The following is a 19,208-nucleotide window of genomic DNA, read 5'->3' on the forward strand; positions in this document are numbered from 1 at the left end:
TAGGTATGTCCTGCAGTGGCACCGAGAGAGGCGGCCCCGCGGAGGCGGGACGCCGAGGGGCCGAGCGGCGGTCGGGCAGAGCGCCGGTGCCGTGGGGAGCGCTTCGGTGGAGGCCTCGCCTCACGGCCGCAAAGCTGCCCGGCTGGACGTGCGCCATAACCGCTGCAGAAGGGCCCGCACCGTCCCGCGGAGGTGCTCACACTGCCCCGCCGGCGTACTGCACCGTTCCACTGGGGAATGCGCACCGCTCCGCAGCGGTCCCCCGGGCGTCCCGTGCTCCGCCTGGCAGCGCCAAGGTAAACATCGCGCCAAACACTCGGCGCGAACACCTGACTCAAGCGCCGGCCCGCCCCCAACGGGGCGCAAGCAACAGGGTGAGCGGCTGCTTTGGCAACGGCCACGGCAGCGGGGCGGCCTCCCCACCCTGCCCCGCCCCGCCCCGCCGGGACTCACTCGCTCCGCCGGGTGTTGTTCAACGCGCAACGGGGCGGTAAAGGACGGGTACAGCTCCGGGAAGCGAGTCCCGTGGGTGCTGGCGTGCGCGATCCTCCCGGGGCTTGGCCATGCTGGTGTCGCTCCAAGCTCCGAGGAGGTCAGCGCTGCCCGCCTGCCTCCGCCCACCTGTCCGAAAATAAGCAAAGCCATGACCGCAGCGCCCCAGGAGCTAGATCTCAGTTTTTTAAACGAGGAGGAAGCCAAGGCGATTTTTCAGGTACTGCAAAGGGACTCGGAGCTCCGACGGGCTGAGAAGGACAGAATCAGGTACTGTGAAGGCGCGGGTGGGAGGTGCGGGGCCAGCGGGACTTGGGACGGGTCAGCGGAGGGCGCACGGCCCCGGGTCTGGCGGCGCGGGGTGGCGGCGTACTCGGCTGCTGCCTCGTCCCTCTGAAGTGAACGGAAAAAGAGGTGGCAGCCGGGCAGCTGCGACATGTCGGGGCACGGCGGGGTCCCCGGAGCCGCCCGTCTCGGGCATCTGTGGCTTCGGGACGTTCGGAGAATGGCGCGTTGTGGCAGAGATGGCTTTCAGTCACGGCTGCTGCTCCCCGTGGCTCTCGCCCTTCCTTGAGGAGGAAGCTGCTTCTGCCTTTCACCGTGTCGCTGACAGGGACTGTAGGCTGAACACTGGTACCCGGGGAGACAATGGGGACGAGGAAGTTTTGCGGGACCTTGCAGCGGGGTTGGAACTAGATGATCCTTGAGGTCCCTTCAACCCTAACGATTCTATGATTCTATATAACTTGGCGGCTTGGCGGCTCTTGGGCATCTCCCGGAGCCAATCCTGGCAGCTTTTGGAAGCCAAGCCAGGCTGAACTGAAAGGTTGCTCACAAAACTCTTTCAAGTGATTTAAGTGATTCGCCTCCGCATTCAGGTACACAAGTCACAACATCTTACATGAGCCATAATGAAGAAACAGAACTACCCTGACCTTTTTTCTAGCACCCATTTCTGTTCTGTGCAATCATTAAAGCCATGTGTGCTGATGGTGAAGGCAAAGATCTAAGAATTAATAAAAATAATGCTGGAACATGAGCTATTTATTATTAAAGGTTATAATTTCTTCCTTCAAGTATGACTTGGGGTACCTTGTGGGCAGCTTGCAAGCAAAAGGTAGTGTTCTCTCAGATTCATATGTGGGCACTCTTCACAAGTAATGCTTTCCTGTAAGGTGTAGAAGGAGTGTTTAATGAGTGACATTTGTGTCAAGTGGATTTTTGTGCTGTGTCTTTTTCGTTTCAACCAAGGGGATTTTACGATGGGCATAGTTAAACATTATGTGTCAACATTAACTTGCACCCAAAACTTTCCTTAGTTTTCTGCAGCATGTGAGCCTGGACTGAGTTAAGTGTTGTGATTTCTTTCTTCCTTCCATAGTTTGGTGTTACCTTTCTTTCTTTGATTAATTTCTATTTCATGTGTCCCATTATAACCTAAAAAAAGAAGAAATATTTTACTGCATATGGAGGACTACTCTGCTCAGTGGTTCTAAGTTTAAAACTCTGGACGAGACTAAAGCTGCAGCAAATGCACTGAGGCTTCCAATGATGTAGAAGCTTGTGGGAAAAAACAGTCTGCTCTTGAACTCCAGGCTTTCACCTGCCCCCAAATCTGTATTTGTTTCTCTGTCTGTGTACTTAGCACTGAGTCCATGGAAAGTGATTTCTCTTTGTGCAAAAGCTGTCAAAATTAACATGACATAAGTGGATGTTCTAGTGATGCTTTACTGAGATGGAGTCTGGTTTAAATCTCAGCTGAAGAGGTATTCAGCAGCTGTGCAGAAGATAGGTGAAATGTTTGTGATCAAGGCAGCATACCGAAACCTAGGTTAAACACTGGCTATGTCAAAGTCTTTGTATGTGTCCTTGGGCAAGTTTCTTAATCTATATTGGGCCTAATAAAAGTACTTTCTTTCTCACTCCACTTGTCTACCTGGTCTTATTTAGACTGTAAGTTCTTCAGGCCAGGGGACTCCATTAGGAGCAGACGGGTTCCAGGCGGTGTAGAGTTACCTTGTGCTACTATAATCTAAGTAATAACAGTGATCACCCTCGAGGGCCAAATCCTACAATTCCTATATGACTACTGTGAGCTTCAGAGGCTCCAAAGAAAACTGCATTTGCTCCTCCTAGTCCCATATACCCACTCCCTTGGCTCTGTGTCCTTCTTATTACTATTATTTTGATAATTGACTTTGTACACATTTTTTTCAGTTCAAAAGTTTCACAATAATGCCTGGCCACTGTGGCAGCTTCCTCCTGGGATGCTTTCAAAGTGTGATTTTGAGGCTATTTGATTTCTGTCATGCTGTGGAATCGAAGGAGCAGTTTCATCAGTACTGCTTTATTGCATGAAGTCGCTGAAGTGAGTTGCCCCACAAACTACTCTGGAGCATGGCATTTGAAAGAACTAGTTGGAATTGGGCAGGGCCAGAGAGTAAGTCAGTGTTTATTTACAATGTAGTGTGTACCTGGATGCACAATCTGAGCTGTATTGAGAGGAGGAATGAAAACTTTGCTGGCAGACCCCAAGGCAGGTTCTAACGACTGCGCTGATCTTTTGTGTGCAGTTTGATGCCACATGAGCCAGCACATAGCTGTCTGCAGAGCTCTTAAAAGATCAGTGGAAATCCATTCCCAGGTACAAGTCTGGAATAAAAATACCCCACCAAAATCAGAAACAAGCTTTTTTTTTCTTTTTACAAGCTCAGTTTTGTACATTAAATAAATAAATGAATAAAAAGGTTTCCACCAGTTAATTTTGAAAGACAAATTCAGAAATAGGATCAAAAGATGGCTTATTGTGGCCAACAAATTCTAACCATGGGAGTTGATTTTCACATAAACACAAAGGCATTGCAGTGGATTATGAAATACTGACCATGAATTTATCCTCAAATGCATTGAGGGCTCTCAGATATGTGACCATAATTGTTTCCAGATGGAGATATATGTGTGTGTGTATATATGTAGTTCATAGTATCATAGTATCAGTCAGGGTTGGAAGGGACCACAAGGATCATCGAGTTCCAATCCCCCTGCCATGGGCAGGGACACCCCACACTAGATCAGGCTGGCCACAGCCTCAGCCAGCCTGGGCTTAAACACCTCCGGGGATGGGGCCCCAACCACCTCCCTGGACAACCCATTCCAGGGCTTCACCACTCTCATGGTGAAGAACTTCCTCCTCCCATCCAGCCTGAATCTCCCCACCTCCAGCTTCATTCCATTCCCCCTAGTCCTATCACTACCTGAGATCCTGAGAAGTCCCTCCCCAGCCTTCCTGTAGGCCCCCTTCAGATACTGGAAGGCCACAATGAGGTCACCTGGGAGCCTTCTCTTCTCCAGACTGAACAGCCCCAACTCCTTCAGTCTGTCCTCGTAAGAGAGTTGCTCCAGCCCTCTGAGCATTCTCTTGGCCCTTCTCTGGACACGTTCCAGCACCTCCACATCCCTCTTGTAATAGGGACTCCAGAACTGGATGCAGTACTGCAGGTAGGGTCTCCCCAGAGATGAGTAGAGGGGGAGAATCACCTCCCTCGACCTGCTAGCCACACTTCTCCTGATGCAGCCCAGGATCTGGTTGGCTTTGCAGGTTACTTAACAACACTGGAAATTTGATAGAACCACTGGATCCTCTTCACCCAGGCAGCCTACGCCTTGAGGAAAGTAAATGCATATTGGGGGCATTCTCTGGGAAAATGCTAGTTGGTTTACACAACCCCTTTCCATCTCCCTTTTTCTTCCTGTCTGCAGCCTTTGTGTGGAGCAGCAATGTGTGACTTGTGCTGTCAGTTGTGCACATTTGTGGAGCTTTGGGCCCCGCTTTATGCTTTCCCTCCCTGCTCTTTATGATGCCCTAGCACATCCTCTGGGTACCATCATTCCTTTCTCAGCTCCCTTGGCAAGCTTCAGACCTCTAAGCCTGGCTTGAAAGACCTCTCAGTATTGCTTCCTCTTTTATGCAGAAATTAACTGTGTGACCTGTTGGATCTTTATTTGTTCTCGCTACTGACAGGGAGCTGAGGTTCTGATGTGCCTTGGGCTGCTGGTTCCCAGGACTGCATTTTTTTTGCCTGTTTTCTCCTGTCTACTGCCCTCTCGTGGCTCTTCTCGGCAGTACCTGTGAACATTAACAGCAAACCAGATGTACCTGACTGCTCCCATGGAACATGTTCAGAGAAGCAGCAACAGTCAGTTTTGGTTCCACTATATACTGAAAATAGTTTAGAAAATTAGTGATCACATATTGGGCAACAAAGTTGGTGAGGGGTTTGGAACACAAGCCCTATGAGGAAAGACTGAGGGAGCTGGGGTTGCTTAGCCTGCAGAAGAGGAGACTCAGGGGTGACCTTATCACTCTCTACAACTACCTGAAGGGAGGTTGTAGACAGGCAGATGTTGGTCTCTTCTCCCAGGCAGCCAGTGCCAGAACAAGAGGACACAGTCTCAGGCTGCGCCAGGGGAGGTTCAGGTTGGATGTTAGGAAGAAGTTCTATACAGAGAGAGTGATTGCCCATTGGAATGGGCTGCCTGGGGAGGTGGTGGAGTTGCCGTCATTGGAGGTGTTCAGGAGGAGACTTGATGGGGTGCTTGGTGCCATGGGTTAGTTGTTTAGGTGGATTGGATTGGTTGATGGGTTGGACGCGATGATCTTGAAGGTCTCTTCCAATCTGGTTTGGTTTGGTTTAATAATTTAAAGGGGAAAAAATGCACAGTAGTTTTCAACATAGGTAACAGCCAGCTTCAGTATTCTTTGTTCATCAACCTGAGTCTCACTCATAATACCAACTTGGAGAAAACCTCAAGCATCGTAAACATTAGCATGGGAGGAAAAGGGGAATGTAGGTTCTGGGTATCAGTATACGTACATTGTTCTGTAATAATTATTGCAATGTTAAGACAGAAGTCCAACTCAAGTCACAAAATGCTATATTGGTAAGCCTAATTATTGAAACTGATGGGTTTGCAGGATGCTTGTGGAAGAAGCATCTCCCAGATATTTCAGTCACAGTTAGATGCACGGGCAGAGGGAGATAGGAGGAATGCAGCATGTTCAGAAGGCATTGTGGTCAGATGGCTCTGTAGCAATTCAGTTTCCATAAGGACACAATGAATGCATGCTGTAGGCACAGTTATTAATACCACGGGTCAGCTTGCCATCCATAATGAAACAGGCCTGAAAATTATGACATAAAAACATTCCAGGTCTTATTCGACTTTTTGGTTTCAAGGCTTCAGGGTACACCCATCTCATCTTCTCAAGCTTTGTTCTGCAGCTGCTGGGGACAGTAATTCAAAATAGAATTGACAGCTGATACTTGCATGCAAAGCCCCAAGTCCCAAAGGCTTAACAAACCTGTACATGCCTGTGTTTTCTGTCCCTTTTCCAAGAAACTGATGGGCAGGGTGGCAAGGGAGGCTGACTGCTTCCCATCTCTTTAGGACAGCACATCAGAGCCTGGCAGGTAGCAGAGGGACTAGCAGTCCCTGTAGGAAGACTGAGCAGCGAGAGGTTATGAAGCTACAAGGTGCAGAGGTGGAGCTGCTGCCTTTTATTCCTGAAGCAGCTCCTCCCTCTGCTGAGTGTGGAGAGGTGGAGAGTGCCAGAGCAGGTTGTCTTCCCAGTCAGCTCTGGGGCTCCGATGTGTCCAGCTGAGCACTGGGTGCAGAGATGTACTTCCACTGATGAAACAGAACGAGGGCCAAGAGAGCAGCTGAGATGAGAGGAGCCAGGAGACATGGAGCCAGCTACTTAAAAGAGGCATCAGGTAGGGGTTTGAGGCATGGGAACAGGTAGCTGAAACATTTGCTGACTGTCCAAAAAATGAACAGTTGGGAGATACAGCAGAAAAGCAATGGATAAATAAGAAAATATATTTAAAAGGGCAGAAGAGATCTGAATTCTTTAATTATTAAGTTTAATTTAGGAGTTTTGTCTGGTTTATATAATGCTCCTATTAGGAGTACAAGCAGTAGATTTGTGCCATTTTAGTTTATTCAGAAAAATGGAAATATGGTTAGCTTTGCTTTCAAACTAGACACTGAAAATAAATGAGAGACAGAGCAACTCAGCAGGGAAATTAACCTGTCTCCCAGAACAGCAGTTTACCTGCTAGATTATGTTTTGAGAAGTAACTATGCCTATATTGGGCAAAGAATTTTTTTCTCTTTTCTATTAGGAAGAATAGGGGGAAAAAAATGCAATTACCAACTCTAGACTGTATGTTAGGCATTAGCCACTGTCTAGCTAGAAATGAAAAGAAAGTGGAAAGGGAAGTGGAGCTTTGGGGCAAAAAGAGCACTTGTTCTCTTTGATTTGTTCTGCATACTTCCAGATTTGTTTTTTATTTAGCATATTTATGGGTATAGATCTATGACCATGAGAATAGAAGGCAACAAAGCAAGAGATTCATAGTATCATAGTATCATTCAGGCTTGGAAGGGACCACAAGGATCATCTAGTTCCAACCCCCCTGCCATGGGCAGGGACACCCCACACTAGATCAGGCTGGCCACAGCCTCAGCCAGCCTGCTCTTAAACACCTCCAGGGACTGGGCCTCGACCACCTCCCTGGACAACCCATTCCAGGGTTTCACCACTCTTATGGTGAAGAACCTCCTCCTCACATCCAGCCTGAATCTCCCCACCTCCAGCTTCATTCCATTCCCCCTAGTCCTATCACTACCTGACATCCTGAGAAGTCCTTCCCCTGCCAGATTGCTTTTAGTTTATCCTCAATTTTAAAGAGAAAAGCAGAAGAAATGAATGGTAAGGTAGAGTCAGCACCATTCACTGCTTCCCTCTTGGTGACCCATTCACAAAATAAAATTCTTGTGGAGAAAGATGAATCCCCTCTTTGCTTTGTTCTAGACAGTCTCTACAACACAGAGTTTGGAACTAGTTATTTGTTTCAGGAACACAGCTGTTCTGCCTTACGGCAGATCAGTTACTGAGTTCATTTGTTGCAAGTAATTACTTACTGTATTCTCTTGACTGACATTTTCTCTCACAGGTCTGGCAACAGAAGGTGGGAATAAAACACTGCATAGGGAATGCACTTCATGGTTTCCCTTTTTCCACGTTCATAACCTTGGAAGGCATTTGTTGCAGGGATGCGCCTTCTTGGTGCTTCAGTTATTTGCATTGCTTACAGTTTGAGGGGTCTGACATTGCAACCTTTATGTTGGCTTGTTCTCAAAAGTAGTCCTGTTGACCCTCTCCCAGCACCTCAGTAACTAACTTCTTGGGTGTTAAGAGATCTGGATTAGGGGCACAACTCTTTACAATCATAATTCTTATAATCCACCCCAAAATACTCATAAGCTACATGGGTGAGGGCAGCACCACTTGGGTGTATTGTCATTCTGGTGGAGCTCCCCCTCTGGACAAAGCATTCGTACAGAAGTTCTTTCATAAGAGATACTCCACCCGGGATGTTTCAGGGCACAAGTGTGCTGTTGGGTCTTGTTTGTGGAGGAGGTACTATTGTTATTTGTTATTGATACCGTACCACTGGCATGTTTAGTGGTTTGTAAACGCTTACAAAAATAGGTCCTTGAAGCCCAGAAGGGCTAATATGCTAAAGCAGGGTAAATAGAAGCAAAAATAGCAGGAAAGACAATGACCTTCAATTGGTTTGGTAAACAATTACTGTCATAAATAATCCCACTTTTGGACTCCTCTTGATTGAGTAGGGGTACTGTAGCCAAAGGCAATTAGTTAAGTTGCAAATCAAGTTTTTTCCTCATTACTGTTTTATAATAATCCTATCTTGTGGTAGGGCTTAGAGTTAAGGACTGGGGCTTGCAGGAGAGCAGATATTAAGAGCCAAAGCCACAGCACATGCCATCTTCTGCTTTGGTTTTAATCCCTGTGCATTTGGACTAACTAAACTCAAGTTTGTGGTAGAACTCCAGTTTTACACATACAGGGCAGGGGCTGAACCAGCATTCTGCTATCTTATTGGTCTTATCTGTTCAGAGTAAACTTATCTGTTCAGAGTGGCTGGAGAGCTCCCAAACAGAGAGGGACCTGGGGGTGCTGATTGACAGACCCCCCAAACATGAGCCAGCAGTGTGCCCAGGTGGCCAAGGCGGCCAACAGCATCCTGACCTGCATTAGGAATAGTGTGGCCAGCAGGAGCAGGGAAGTCATTGTGCCCCTGTACTCTGCATTGGTTAGGCCACACCTTGAGTACTGTGTCCAGGTCTGGGCACTTCAGTTTAAGACGGACATCAAAACACTTGAACGTGTCCAGAGAAGGGTAACAAGGCTGGGGAGAGGCCTTGAGCACAAGCCCTATGAGGAGAGGCTGAGGGAGCTGGGACTGTTTAGCCTGGAGAAGAGGAGGCTCAGGGGTGACCTCATTGCCCTCTACAACTACCTGAAAGGTGGTTGTAGCCAGGAAGGGGTTGGTCTCTTCTCCCAGGCAACCAGCACCAGAACAAGAGGACACAGTCTCAAGCTGCGCCAGGGGAGGTTTAGACTCGAGGTGAGGAGAAAGTTCTTCACTGAGCGAGTCGTTCATCATTGGAATGTGCTGCCCAGGGAGGTGGTGGAGTCCCCGTCCCTGGAGGTGTTCAAGAGGGGATTGGACGTGGCACTTGGTGCCATGGTCTAGTCATGAGGTCTGTGGTGACAGGTTGGACTCGATGATCCTCGAGGTCTCTTCCAACCTCAGTGATACTGTGACACTGTGATAATTTCACTGTTAACGAGATGTCAATCCTTTCCACCAAAGCTTTGCACTTCTGTGTGTTTGAGAGCAGCGTTTTTTCTACAGTGTGTGTGGTGGCAGAATGAGACCCAGAAACACCTTTTGAGGTGTGTTTTGTTTGGAAGAGCCTATATGTGCACTGAATGTATTTCTTATTTCTTCATGTTGTTGGGGCAGCAGAGAATCCCCACAGGGCTGGCAGGGCTTTGCTACCAGGGCCAGCCCCACCATCCCACTGCTCCAGTGAGAGATAGGGGCAGCTCCAGCTTGATCATCATTGTGGCACAGTAGGGCCCAAGCCAGGCTTGAGGACAAGTCAGGGTCAGGATCAGGATCAGGCCTAAGGAGGACAGTTGGGTCCACCACAGCCTGGCAATCACAGGCCAGGGCCATGGTGATGGTTCGGGGCCAAGGTCAAGCCATGAAGTCACATCAGGGTCAGGCTTTGTGACAGTGACTGTGGTCAGCCACACCACAGCTGTACCAGGGGAGGTTTAGGCTGGATGTTAGGATGAAGTTCTTCACAGAAAGAGTGATTTGCCATTGGAATGGGCTGCCCAGGGAGGTGGTGTGGTCACCATCCCTGGAAGTGTTTAAAAAGAGACTGGATGAGGCGCTTAGTGCCATGGTTTAGTTTAGATGGTGTTGGGTGATAGCTTGGACTTGATCTAGAATGGACTTGATCTAGAATGTCTTTTTGAACCTGGTTAATTCTGTATTCTGGTAAGACCATGGCTTGACATTTTCCAGGTCAGAATTAATGGCAAAAGTAGCTTCCATGTGGATAAATTGACCAGGCTTCAGGAATAAATAGGTCAGGCAGAGTAGTGCAAACTAGCAGTGACTACTGAGTGGGCAGTCAATACAGGGAGTTATTTTGGACTAGCTAATGCAGAGCAGTCTGGTTTTGTTATTTTTTCTGTAGAGCTGTGACCCAGTTAAGGACTTGTAAACCTTGTAGGAAGTTGGTGCCTTTCCCTCTGCCCTGCATCAGGAACAGTGTGGCCAGCAGGAACAGGGAGGTCATTCTGCCCCTGTACACTGCACTGGTTAGGCCACACCTCAAGTACTGTGTCCAGTTCTGGGCCCCTCAGTTTAGGAATGATGTTGACTTGCTGGAGTGTGTCCAGAGAAGGGCAACAAAGTTGGTGAGGGGCTTGGAACACAAGCCCTATGAGGAGAGGCTGAGGGAGCTGGGGTTGCTTAGCCTGGAAAAGAGGAGACTCAGGGGTGACCTTATTGCTCTCTACAACTACCTGAAGGGAGGATGTAGACAGGCAGAGGTTGGTCTCTTCTCCCAGGCAACCAGCACCAGAACAAGAGCACACAGTCTCAGGCTGCGCCAGGGGAGGTTTAGGCTGGAGTTTAGGAGGAAGTTTTACACAGAGAGAGTGATTGCCCATTGGAATGGGCTGCCCGAGGAGGTGGTGGAGTCACCATCACTGGAGGTGTTCAGGAGGAGACTTGACAGGGTGCTTGGTTGCATGGTTTAGTTGATTAGGTGGTGTTGGATGATAGGTTGGACGTGATGATCTTGAAGGTCTCTTCCAACCTGGTCTATTCTATTCTATTCTATTCTATTCTATTCTATTCTATTCTATTCTATTCTAATAGTAATACTTCTATGTTCTCAACTCCTTCTCTCTCCTCCACAACTCAGGTGCAGAAGTTAAAATGATAATTGGCATTGCAGCTTCCATGCTGAGCAAGCTAAGTCACGGGGATGTATGGAGAACTGCCTGAAATATGGAAAATATGTATGATGATTTTCACTTTAGCTCAACTTTCTTATACGTATCTATTAAAAGTTTGTAATGCTAGTGGCAAGTGTGGTAGAGTCACTGGGCCTCTGGAAGATAATGCCTGTCACTGCTGTAAGGAAAAGAATGATCATTCTACACCAAGCTGTGTGGTGCAGCAGACACGCTGGAGGGAAGGGAGGCCATCCAGAGGGACCTTGACAGGCTGGAGAGGTGGGCACAAGCCAACCTCATGAGCTTCAACAAGACCAAGTGCAGGGTCCTGCATCTGGGTCGAGGCAATCCCAGGAACAAATCCAGGCTGGGCAGTGACTGGCTGGAAAGCAGCCCTGAGGAGAGAGACTTGGGGGTGCTGGTGGACAAGAAGCTCAACATGACCTCTCAGTGTGCACTTGCAGCCCGCAAAGCCAATCAGATCCTGGGCTGCATCAGGAGAAGTGTGGCCAGCAGGTCGAGGGAGGTGATCCTCCCCCTCTACTCAGCTCTGGTGAGACCCCACCTGGAGTACTGCCTCCAGTTCTGGAGCCCCTATTACAAGAGGGATATGGAGGTGCTGGAACGTGTCCAGAGAAGGGCCACAAGGATGATCAGAGGGCTGGAGCACCTCTCCTATGAGGACAGACTGAAGGAGTTGGGGCTGTTCAGTCTGCAGAAGAGAAGGCTCCCAGGTGACCTAATTGTGGCCTTCCAGTATCTGAAGGGGGCCTACAGGAAGGCTGGGGAGGGACTTCTCAGGATCTCAGGTAGTGATAGGATTAGGAGGAATGGAATGAAGCTGGAGGTGGGGAGATTCAGGCTGGATGTGAGGAGGAGGTTCTTCACCATGAGAGTGGTGAAGCCCTGGAATGGGTTGTCCAGGGAGGTGGTTGAGGCCCCATCCCTGGAGGTGTTTAAGACCAGGCTGGATGAGGCTGTGGCCAGCCTGATCTAGTGTGGGGTGTCCCTGCCCATGGCAGGGGGGATTGGAACTAGATGATCCTTGTGGTCCCTTCCAACCCTGACTGATACTATGATACTATGATACAGTGAGTAACCTTGGAAAGACCCCAGGAGTGTTTCCAGGTATTGACAGGTCTACACACTGTGTACCAGCACCTTCAAGTTCTCGTGTGTTTCAAAAATCTTAATGCCAGGAAGTCGAAAAGGTGTGGCAAAAGAACAAGTCTGGTTCATGTTCAGAGTGGCTGGTATCTCCTCAGGTTCTGGCACAGCTGGGATCCAGTGGTTGGTGTGTTCCGGTTGTATGTGTCTGGTAATCCTCTCAGAGACTGCAGCACATGCTTTTCCACAGTAAAGCCCAAGGCACCGGAGTTTTGTTGGGTTCGGTCTCTGAGGTACTTCAGATTCTTGGGTTTGTCTAGACATGCAGCCCCAGCACCTCCTGTAGATGTGGCTCTTGAAGAGACCTGGCTAATGGCTGGAAGCAAAGCTTGTTGGGCTGTATGTCAAGACCTCAGCTGATGTTCTTTGGTTTCTGTGTGATCCTGTTCTGGTAGCATTTGAAAAACACTGCATGTATCTGCCTCATTTAAAATTTAGGGTTTGTGGTTTATGCATACTGAATTTAATCATCCTTTAGAATCTTTTTGCTCCCTGAATCTCATTTTCAAATCAAATGGAGTTTGGCCCAATGCAGTTTTGAACATTGGGCACACCTCAGTTTCTTCTGTGTTCCATAACTTTAATATGGGACTATATAGACTAAGGACTGGCCTCATTTTGGCCTTTCTTGTACTTGTTTCAAATTGAAAAATTACTTAATTCTTTGTAGTTGACCAGCTGCAAACTTTTGCAACTTACAGATTTCATGTGAGAAATGTATTAAAGCAAGTAGGGAAGAACTGGGACCTTCCCTGAGGATTTGTGCGTGTAAATGTTCACATCAAAAGTATTTCTAATCATTCTAATCGTGTGTGAGTGTATTCTGACCTTCTGTCTTACTTTTGTCACCAGAATCTTGCTTCTGCTCTGTGTGAGACTCTGCACAGTTACCTGAGATTGTGAAGGTGTGTTTTGAGAGACCTAGGCTTCAAGCTTACTTTTTACAAACACAGTATCAGTATCACATGATCACTAAGGTTGGAAGAGACTTCAAAGATCATCATGTCCAACCCTTCACCACAGACCTCATGACTAAACCATGGCACGGAGCTTCTAGCTCCAGCTAAGCTCTCAGCTCTGTCCAGACCCATGGTCTTTCACACACAAATCTGCTTGCAGAGATGAGACTCAGTCTTCATTTGATATGAATTCCCCTCATTCATAGCTCCTCACCAGGCCTGTGTCTGTTTTCTTGGGTTTCCCCTTATATTGTTGCCTTGGAATGGTTTTGCATAAAGACAGTTGTACAGTATCATGATGAATAGTTTCTGCCTTCTATGTCCTTGTAAAGCAGTTAAATTTGTAATACATGGCCATACTGTAAATTACTTGCACTGTCTCTTTGCGTGCTATCAATCTTTATAACAGGTCTCACAGTCAACTAGCTGCTGCTCTGCCCTGGAAGAGTAAATATTGTTGCTGTTAATCATTACCTTCTGATCCACTGAGACACCTAAGAAAGCCTAATCCACAGCCTTCCACCCATCATATGGCATACACATCATACATCTGTATTTCTGTGTAAGATTGCTGGGACAGACATTCAAGACTTACTCCTGTCATGTGATGTTTCTGCATTGAGACTACATCTATCCCTGCAAACAAATCAGACTCCTTGCATGGAGAACTTTCTCTGTTGCACCTATTTGCATGTACTAATGCTAATGAGAATTCCTATTAATGAAGTCATCTCATTGGAGATACTAATTGCTACTATTCAGAAACTATGTGAAACACTTAAAAAATGATAGGCAGTCTTCCTTTCCATTGCATCATGGATTTGTTATTGCCATATGATATTGGTAGGTTGCTTGTGAGTGTTGACTACATAATAGAGAAACACCTTTGTTTTGATTTTGGCTTTGTTTTGTTTTAACATATCTGCAGCCTGTACACAGAGGTTGCAAACAATCTGTAAAACTTATCCCTCTGTTTTACACTCACTGTAGAGGAAATAGCTGTCAGCCCAAGCTGGAGAGTCACCAACAGCTGTGACATTACTAGCAGTATTTCACCTCATTCACTCTTGTTGACCAACAGCCCAAAAGGATGATGAGCTTTGATATTCTAAGTATGTATAAACTCAATTAAAAGACAGGCAGATGTTGGTCTCTTCTCCCAGGCAGCCAGTACCAGAACAAGAGGACACAGTCTCAGGCTGCACCAGGGGAGGTTTAGGTTGGATGTTAGGAAGAAGTTCTATACAGAGAGAGTGATTGCCCAGTGCAATGGGCTGCCCAGGAAGGTGGTGGAGTCGCCATTACTGGAGGTGTTCAGGAGGAGACTTGACAGGGTGCTTGGTGCCATGGGTTAGTTGTTTAGGTGGGTTGGATTGGTTGATGGGTTGGACACGATGATCTTGAAGGTCTCTTCCAACCTGGTCTACTCTATTCTATTCTATTCTATTCTATTCGTGATGAAATAATGTTTTCACTGTAAACCCAAGGTAGCTGCTATAGTTTCATGTCACAAATAGTATTTTGAGGCATTGTTACAGCTTGAGATGAGCGATTAATCACCCTCAGTACAGTGCTCTGTGCTTTAGAAACTTCACAAAGATAGTCATTGAGCTCCAGATTTCTGAGCTTTAACTGAGAAGTACTGATTCCCACCAGGGGAGGTTTAGGCTGGATATTAGGAAGAAGTTCTTCATAGAACTCATAGAAAGAGTGATTGGTCGTTGGAATGGGCTGCCCAGGGAGGCAGTGGAGTCACCATCACTGGAAGTGTTTAGGAAGAGACTGGATGGGGTGCTTGGTGCCATGGTTTTGTTGATTAGCTGTTGCATGATAGGTTGGACTTGATGATCGATGATCTCAAAGGTCTCTTCCAACCTGGTTAATTCTATTCTATTCTATTCTATTCTATTCTATTCTATTCTATTCTATTCTATTCTATTCTATTCTATTCTATTCCATTCCATTCCACTCCACTCCACTCCACTCCACTCCACTCCACTCCACTCCACTCCACTCCACTCTACTCTACTCTACTCTATTCTATTCCTAAATTGCCAGAGCAAACAGGAGTTATGTGGTCAGCAGGAGAATGAATCTCTTCCTTTCCCTTACAACACTTCCTAGCTTTCTGTTTCAAAGTGTTAGTCTTCGCTCTTGCAAAGACAAAAGCATCAAGGGGAAATGGAGTGCTGGGACTCAGTGAAGGAAAACAGCAGCTAGAATGAGTTGTCTGCAGTATATTCATATAGTTTAATATCAGAAGTTAATGATTTGGGGAAAAACAGAGGTAGCTTTTAGACACTGTACATGGAGTGCTTAAATGAACAAATTGTAGACACAAAAAGGCAATGTGGGTTACAGAGCAGAAAGAAGCATCCAACATACAGTGAGAGGCTGATGTTTCCTTTACGCTGATAGTCTCTCTGCATTACATTCTATGTAATCAGTGTGCACATTGCCACTCCATTAGGCTATTTCAAAGCAGCTAATCAGCTAATTTAAAAGAATCTATCTGCTGAGTAAAGACAGCATAATGATCTCAGATTTTGTTATTTTTCAACTTTTTAATTAAAAGGATGAGAGGTGGAAATAGAACAATGTTCTCCATGAATAGCCAAGGTAGAACTTGGGTAAGGGCAGAAAAGATGTTCAGTCTTTAACTCACATATCACAACTCACAATCTGATGTCTCTTATCAGGAAAGTGCTCTGGGGATAAAATGACAATTACTGTTTGCAGCTCTCTGCTTATGTAGCCCTACTTGCTGCTTGAAAGGGTATTACAGAGTGGGTATCAAAATCGTGTGCAGAAGTGGTACCTTTGTGTTTAAAGTAGTTCTGTCTGTTGTATATACAGTCTAGAAGACTAATTCCCTTTCCACTTTGTTGCTACTTCCATATCCTGGTTTTGCACATTTCTGGAATCTAAATATTTAGGGATTTAAGATATTAATATTTTAAGATGGCAACTTGATATGTCCATCAAAGTAGGATTGAAAACATATCCCATACAGTTCAGTGCAGGACCTAGCACCTAGGTGTTTACCCTGTCCTTCAGGTGAACTTTTCTTGGCACTTCCAGTAACACCTTTCCATCCAGGGCTGTGACCACTAGGTGACTCTCCAGCAGCCTGACCTGATGCCTATTTACAACAGTGAAAGTCCTTCCATTGCATGGACCTATTACTTGCGTCATGTTCAGAAGAAACACTGCACCGACACACTATTTGGTCTTTCTTCTTGTGTCACATCCTCTTTGCTCATACACATCTTTAGTTGTATTGGTCATTTACTCAGACAAATATGTCTTAAGGCAATTTTGTGGGTTAATGGGCTTTTAAAAATCAATACATAGTAACAAAAATTACAGCAGCAGTAATCATAATTAAAAAGGATGAAGACTTAGGCAGAGGACTAGTGTTTTGGGAGAAGAGAGAACTAAATCTGCGTGGTGGATCAGCAATGACTTTAGCAGGTTAGATTGAAAAATTATTGGCAATACAAGATTTTGTTCACCAAAACAGAGGTGGCATTGATTTTTCAGAGAAATACTGTTTGGAGCACAAGCCCTATGAGGAGAGCTGAGGGAGTTCGGGTTGCTTAGCCTGGAGAAGAGAAGGCTCAGAGGAGACCTTATTGCTGTCTACAACTCCCTGAAAGAAGGTTGTAGCCAGGTGGGGGTTGGTCTCTTCTCCCAGGCAACCAGCACCAGAACAAGAGGACACAGTCTCAAGCTGTGCCAGTGGAAGTTTAGGCTGGATGTTAGGAAGAGGTTCTTCACAGAAAGAGTGATTGGCCATTGGGCTGCTCAGGGAGGTGGTGGAGTCACCATCCCTGGAGGTGTTCAAGAGGGGACTGGACGTGGCACTTGGTGCCATGGTCTAGTCGTGAGGTCTGTCGTGACAGGTTGGACACGATGATCTTTGAGGTCTCTTCCAACCTTAGTGATACTGTGATACTGTGACACCATCACTGGAGGTGTTTAAGAAGAGACTGGATGGGGTGCTTGGTGCCATGGTTTAGTTGATTAGATAGGGTTGGATGATAGGTTGGACTCAGTGATCTCAAAGGTCTTTTCCAACCTGGTTTATTCTATTCTATTCTATTCTATTCTATTCTATTCTATTCTATTCTATTCTATTCTATTCTATTCTATTCTATACTTAATTTTACCAGTGCAAAAGCAAAAACAATTTTGCCTTTTCAATTAGATCTTTTTGCAGTGTGTTATACTATGTGCACTGATTCACCTGCTTCTGCATAATGTTCTGTGTACATGTAATAATGAAGCTGCTTTGATTTGTTGATACTAAACAAACAGAAAACAGTAAGAAAGAAAAATCAACAAAAGATTGCTTTAATGTAAGTAATAATACACCATCTACTAAGCATGAAGGCTGCCTTAGAAAACAGACCTATTGTATCTCTGATGTGTTAGGAAAAACTATCTTGGCTCTACGAGTTGTTGTTTTTCCTGCTGGTAGGATTAACCTGCCACAGGAGTTTCTCTAGCACCTTGGAAACCAGAATGTTGTTGCTTTTGCTACTATATGTTTATATGAAGTGCTGGATAATCATTATTTCAAAGTACTTCAGCTGTGGTAATCTTTGGTGTTGTCAGTAATACTTCTTTCCCCCTTTTTTTTTTTCCCAAGTAAGGTGACAACCTGAGAGTATGTCTTTAAATTATAAAATTCAAAGGAACTGTAAGGGGAAAAAAAAACCCTGCATATGAATTTTAGAGCTGCCTGTGGCTTTGGTAACAGCCAGATTTTGTTTTTAATTAACTGACTATAGTAATGGTAGAGATGTACAGTTCAACAGTGCAGCATAATGTATAAAGCCATGGGAAGGTGATAAGTTGAAGGGAAAAAAAAATAGGGAAGAATTGGCTCTTCAGTCACTGCCTTTTCTCACTGACAACCTAAGGAATACAAACAAAGTAAAGACAGAAACTTGTTTTTGCAAGTTATCTGCACTGCTGTAGTTATTTGTGTGGTGCTTTTGGCACGGTTTTTATCTGCAATCCTTTCAGCCTTGTCTTCTTAGACACCCAGAGCTTTGATGCAATAAGCAAGTACTGTTCTGCTTATCCTTCACTCGGTGCAATTCCTCATGCTCAGCCGTTGCTGTTTATCTCTTCTCTTGTCAGGTGTGTGGTAAGAGACCTTCAGAGCCAAATCCTGCTACTGCAGAAATCAATAGGAGTCATAATTTCTACTAGGGCAAAAGTGGAATCAAGTTCTGTCTGCCACGAACAGCAGGGATGTCCCCAGATGCCCTATTTGGCAACCCAGGTTCTACTACCTTACGCACCTCTCTTCTGCTTTATATTCAGGACAAAGATGGTGGAGAAAGTACTTTTCCTCTTACAGTAGTAATTAAAGCTCCTTATTATCCTAACAGGAAGTGGCAGGGGAGGCTGCAGCTCCTCTCACAATATTTATGATAACCCACATGAAAGCCTAGTACATACAAACATTTAACTTTTCCCTGGAAATGTCTGTGTAAGAAATACTGAGACACCCTTGTGCCAATAAGGAAGAGTTGTTTTTAAAAACAATGCAAAGGAATTGCTCCCAAGTGATTCATTAGTTTAGATGCTGTGTAGGATAATAGATGGGAAAAGGTAATGAGGTGTATACCCTGTGAAGTCATTCAGGATTGCTGCCTTCACTGGTTTGTGGAGCAGTCTCCTGTAAGTTCTCCTGGGAATGGTGCTGCCTTTAATCCTGCAAGAGCTTGCAGGTACTTTTCTCAGTCACAATGATACTGGGTCATCTCGAAAAGAAGTGGATCTGAGTGTCCAAAGCAGCTGTAGAGAAATGAAGAGGAAGGATGGATGGATGGAGCAGACAGGAAAGCAGGATTAGTACATTTGGTTTAGAGGACACTATTTGTTTTGACACTCCTAGGGAGCAGTGTCTCAATATATAATCTGCAATCCAACTAACAATAGCACTGCCTTAAAGGCAAATTCATTGTAATACTGACTGCAGATACCATCTTCTCCTGTAATTGTTTCTTGAGACAGGCTTTCCTTCCACTGCACAACTGTTGTTCATTAGTATCATGAGGGGGCATGTAGACTTGACAGAGCAAGTATATAGGGAAATGTTGTGGTTTGGCTGGGAGTCATCACAAATATATATTTAATGGTCATGTGACATTGCA

The 19,208-nt window shown here is 45.8% G+C and overlaps 1 protein-coding gene across 2 annotated transcripts in view; it reads left to right on the top strand.

The window, feature by feature from the left end:
- The first annotated feature begins 473 nt into the window (after window positions 1-473).
- EXPH5 (exophilin 5) overlaps window positions 474-19,208 on the top strand; it is a 46,520-nt gene continuing 27,785 nt past the window's right edge. Inside the window, exon 1 of one of the 2 annotated variants that reach the window (XM_068144643.1) lies at window positions 474-762. In XM_068144643.1, coding sequence (XP_068000744.1) covers window positions 644-762 — 119 coding nt within the window. In that variant the 5' untranslated portion in view covers window positions 474-643. The remainder of the gene's footprint in view (window positions 763-19,208) is intronic. The other variant, XM_068144662.1, reaches the window with a different exon arrangement.

Source organism: Melanerpes formicivorus, unplaced genomic scaffold, assembly GCF_026170545.1.
Source record: "Melanerpes formicivorus ecotype bairdi unplaced genomic scaffold, bMelFor1.0.p_v2 SCAF_1, whole genome shotgun sequence".
Taxonomy (NCBI): Eukaryota; Metazoa; Chordata; class Aves; order Piciformes; family Picidae; genus Melanerpes; species Melanerpes formicivorus.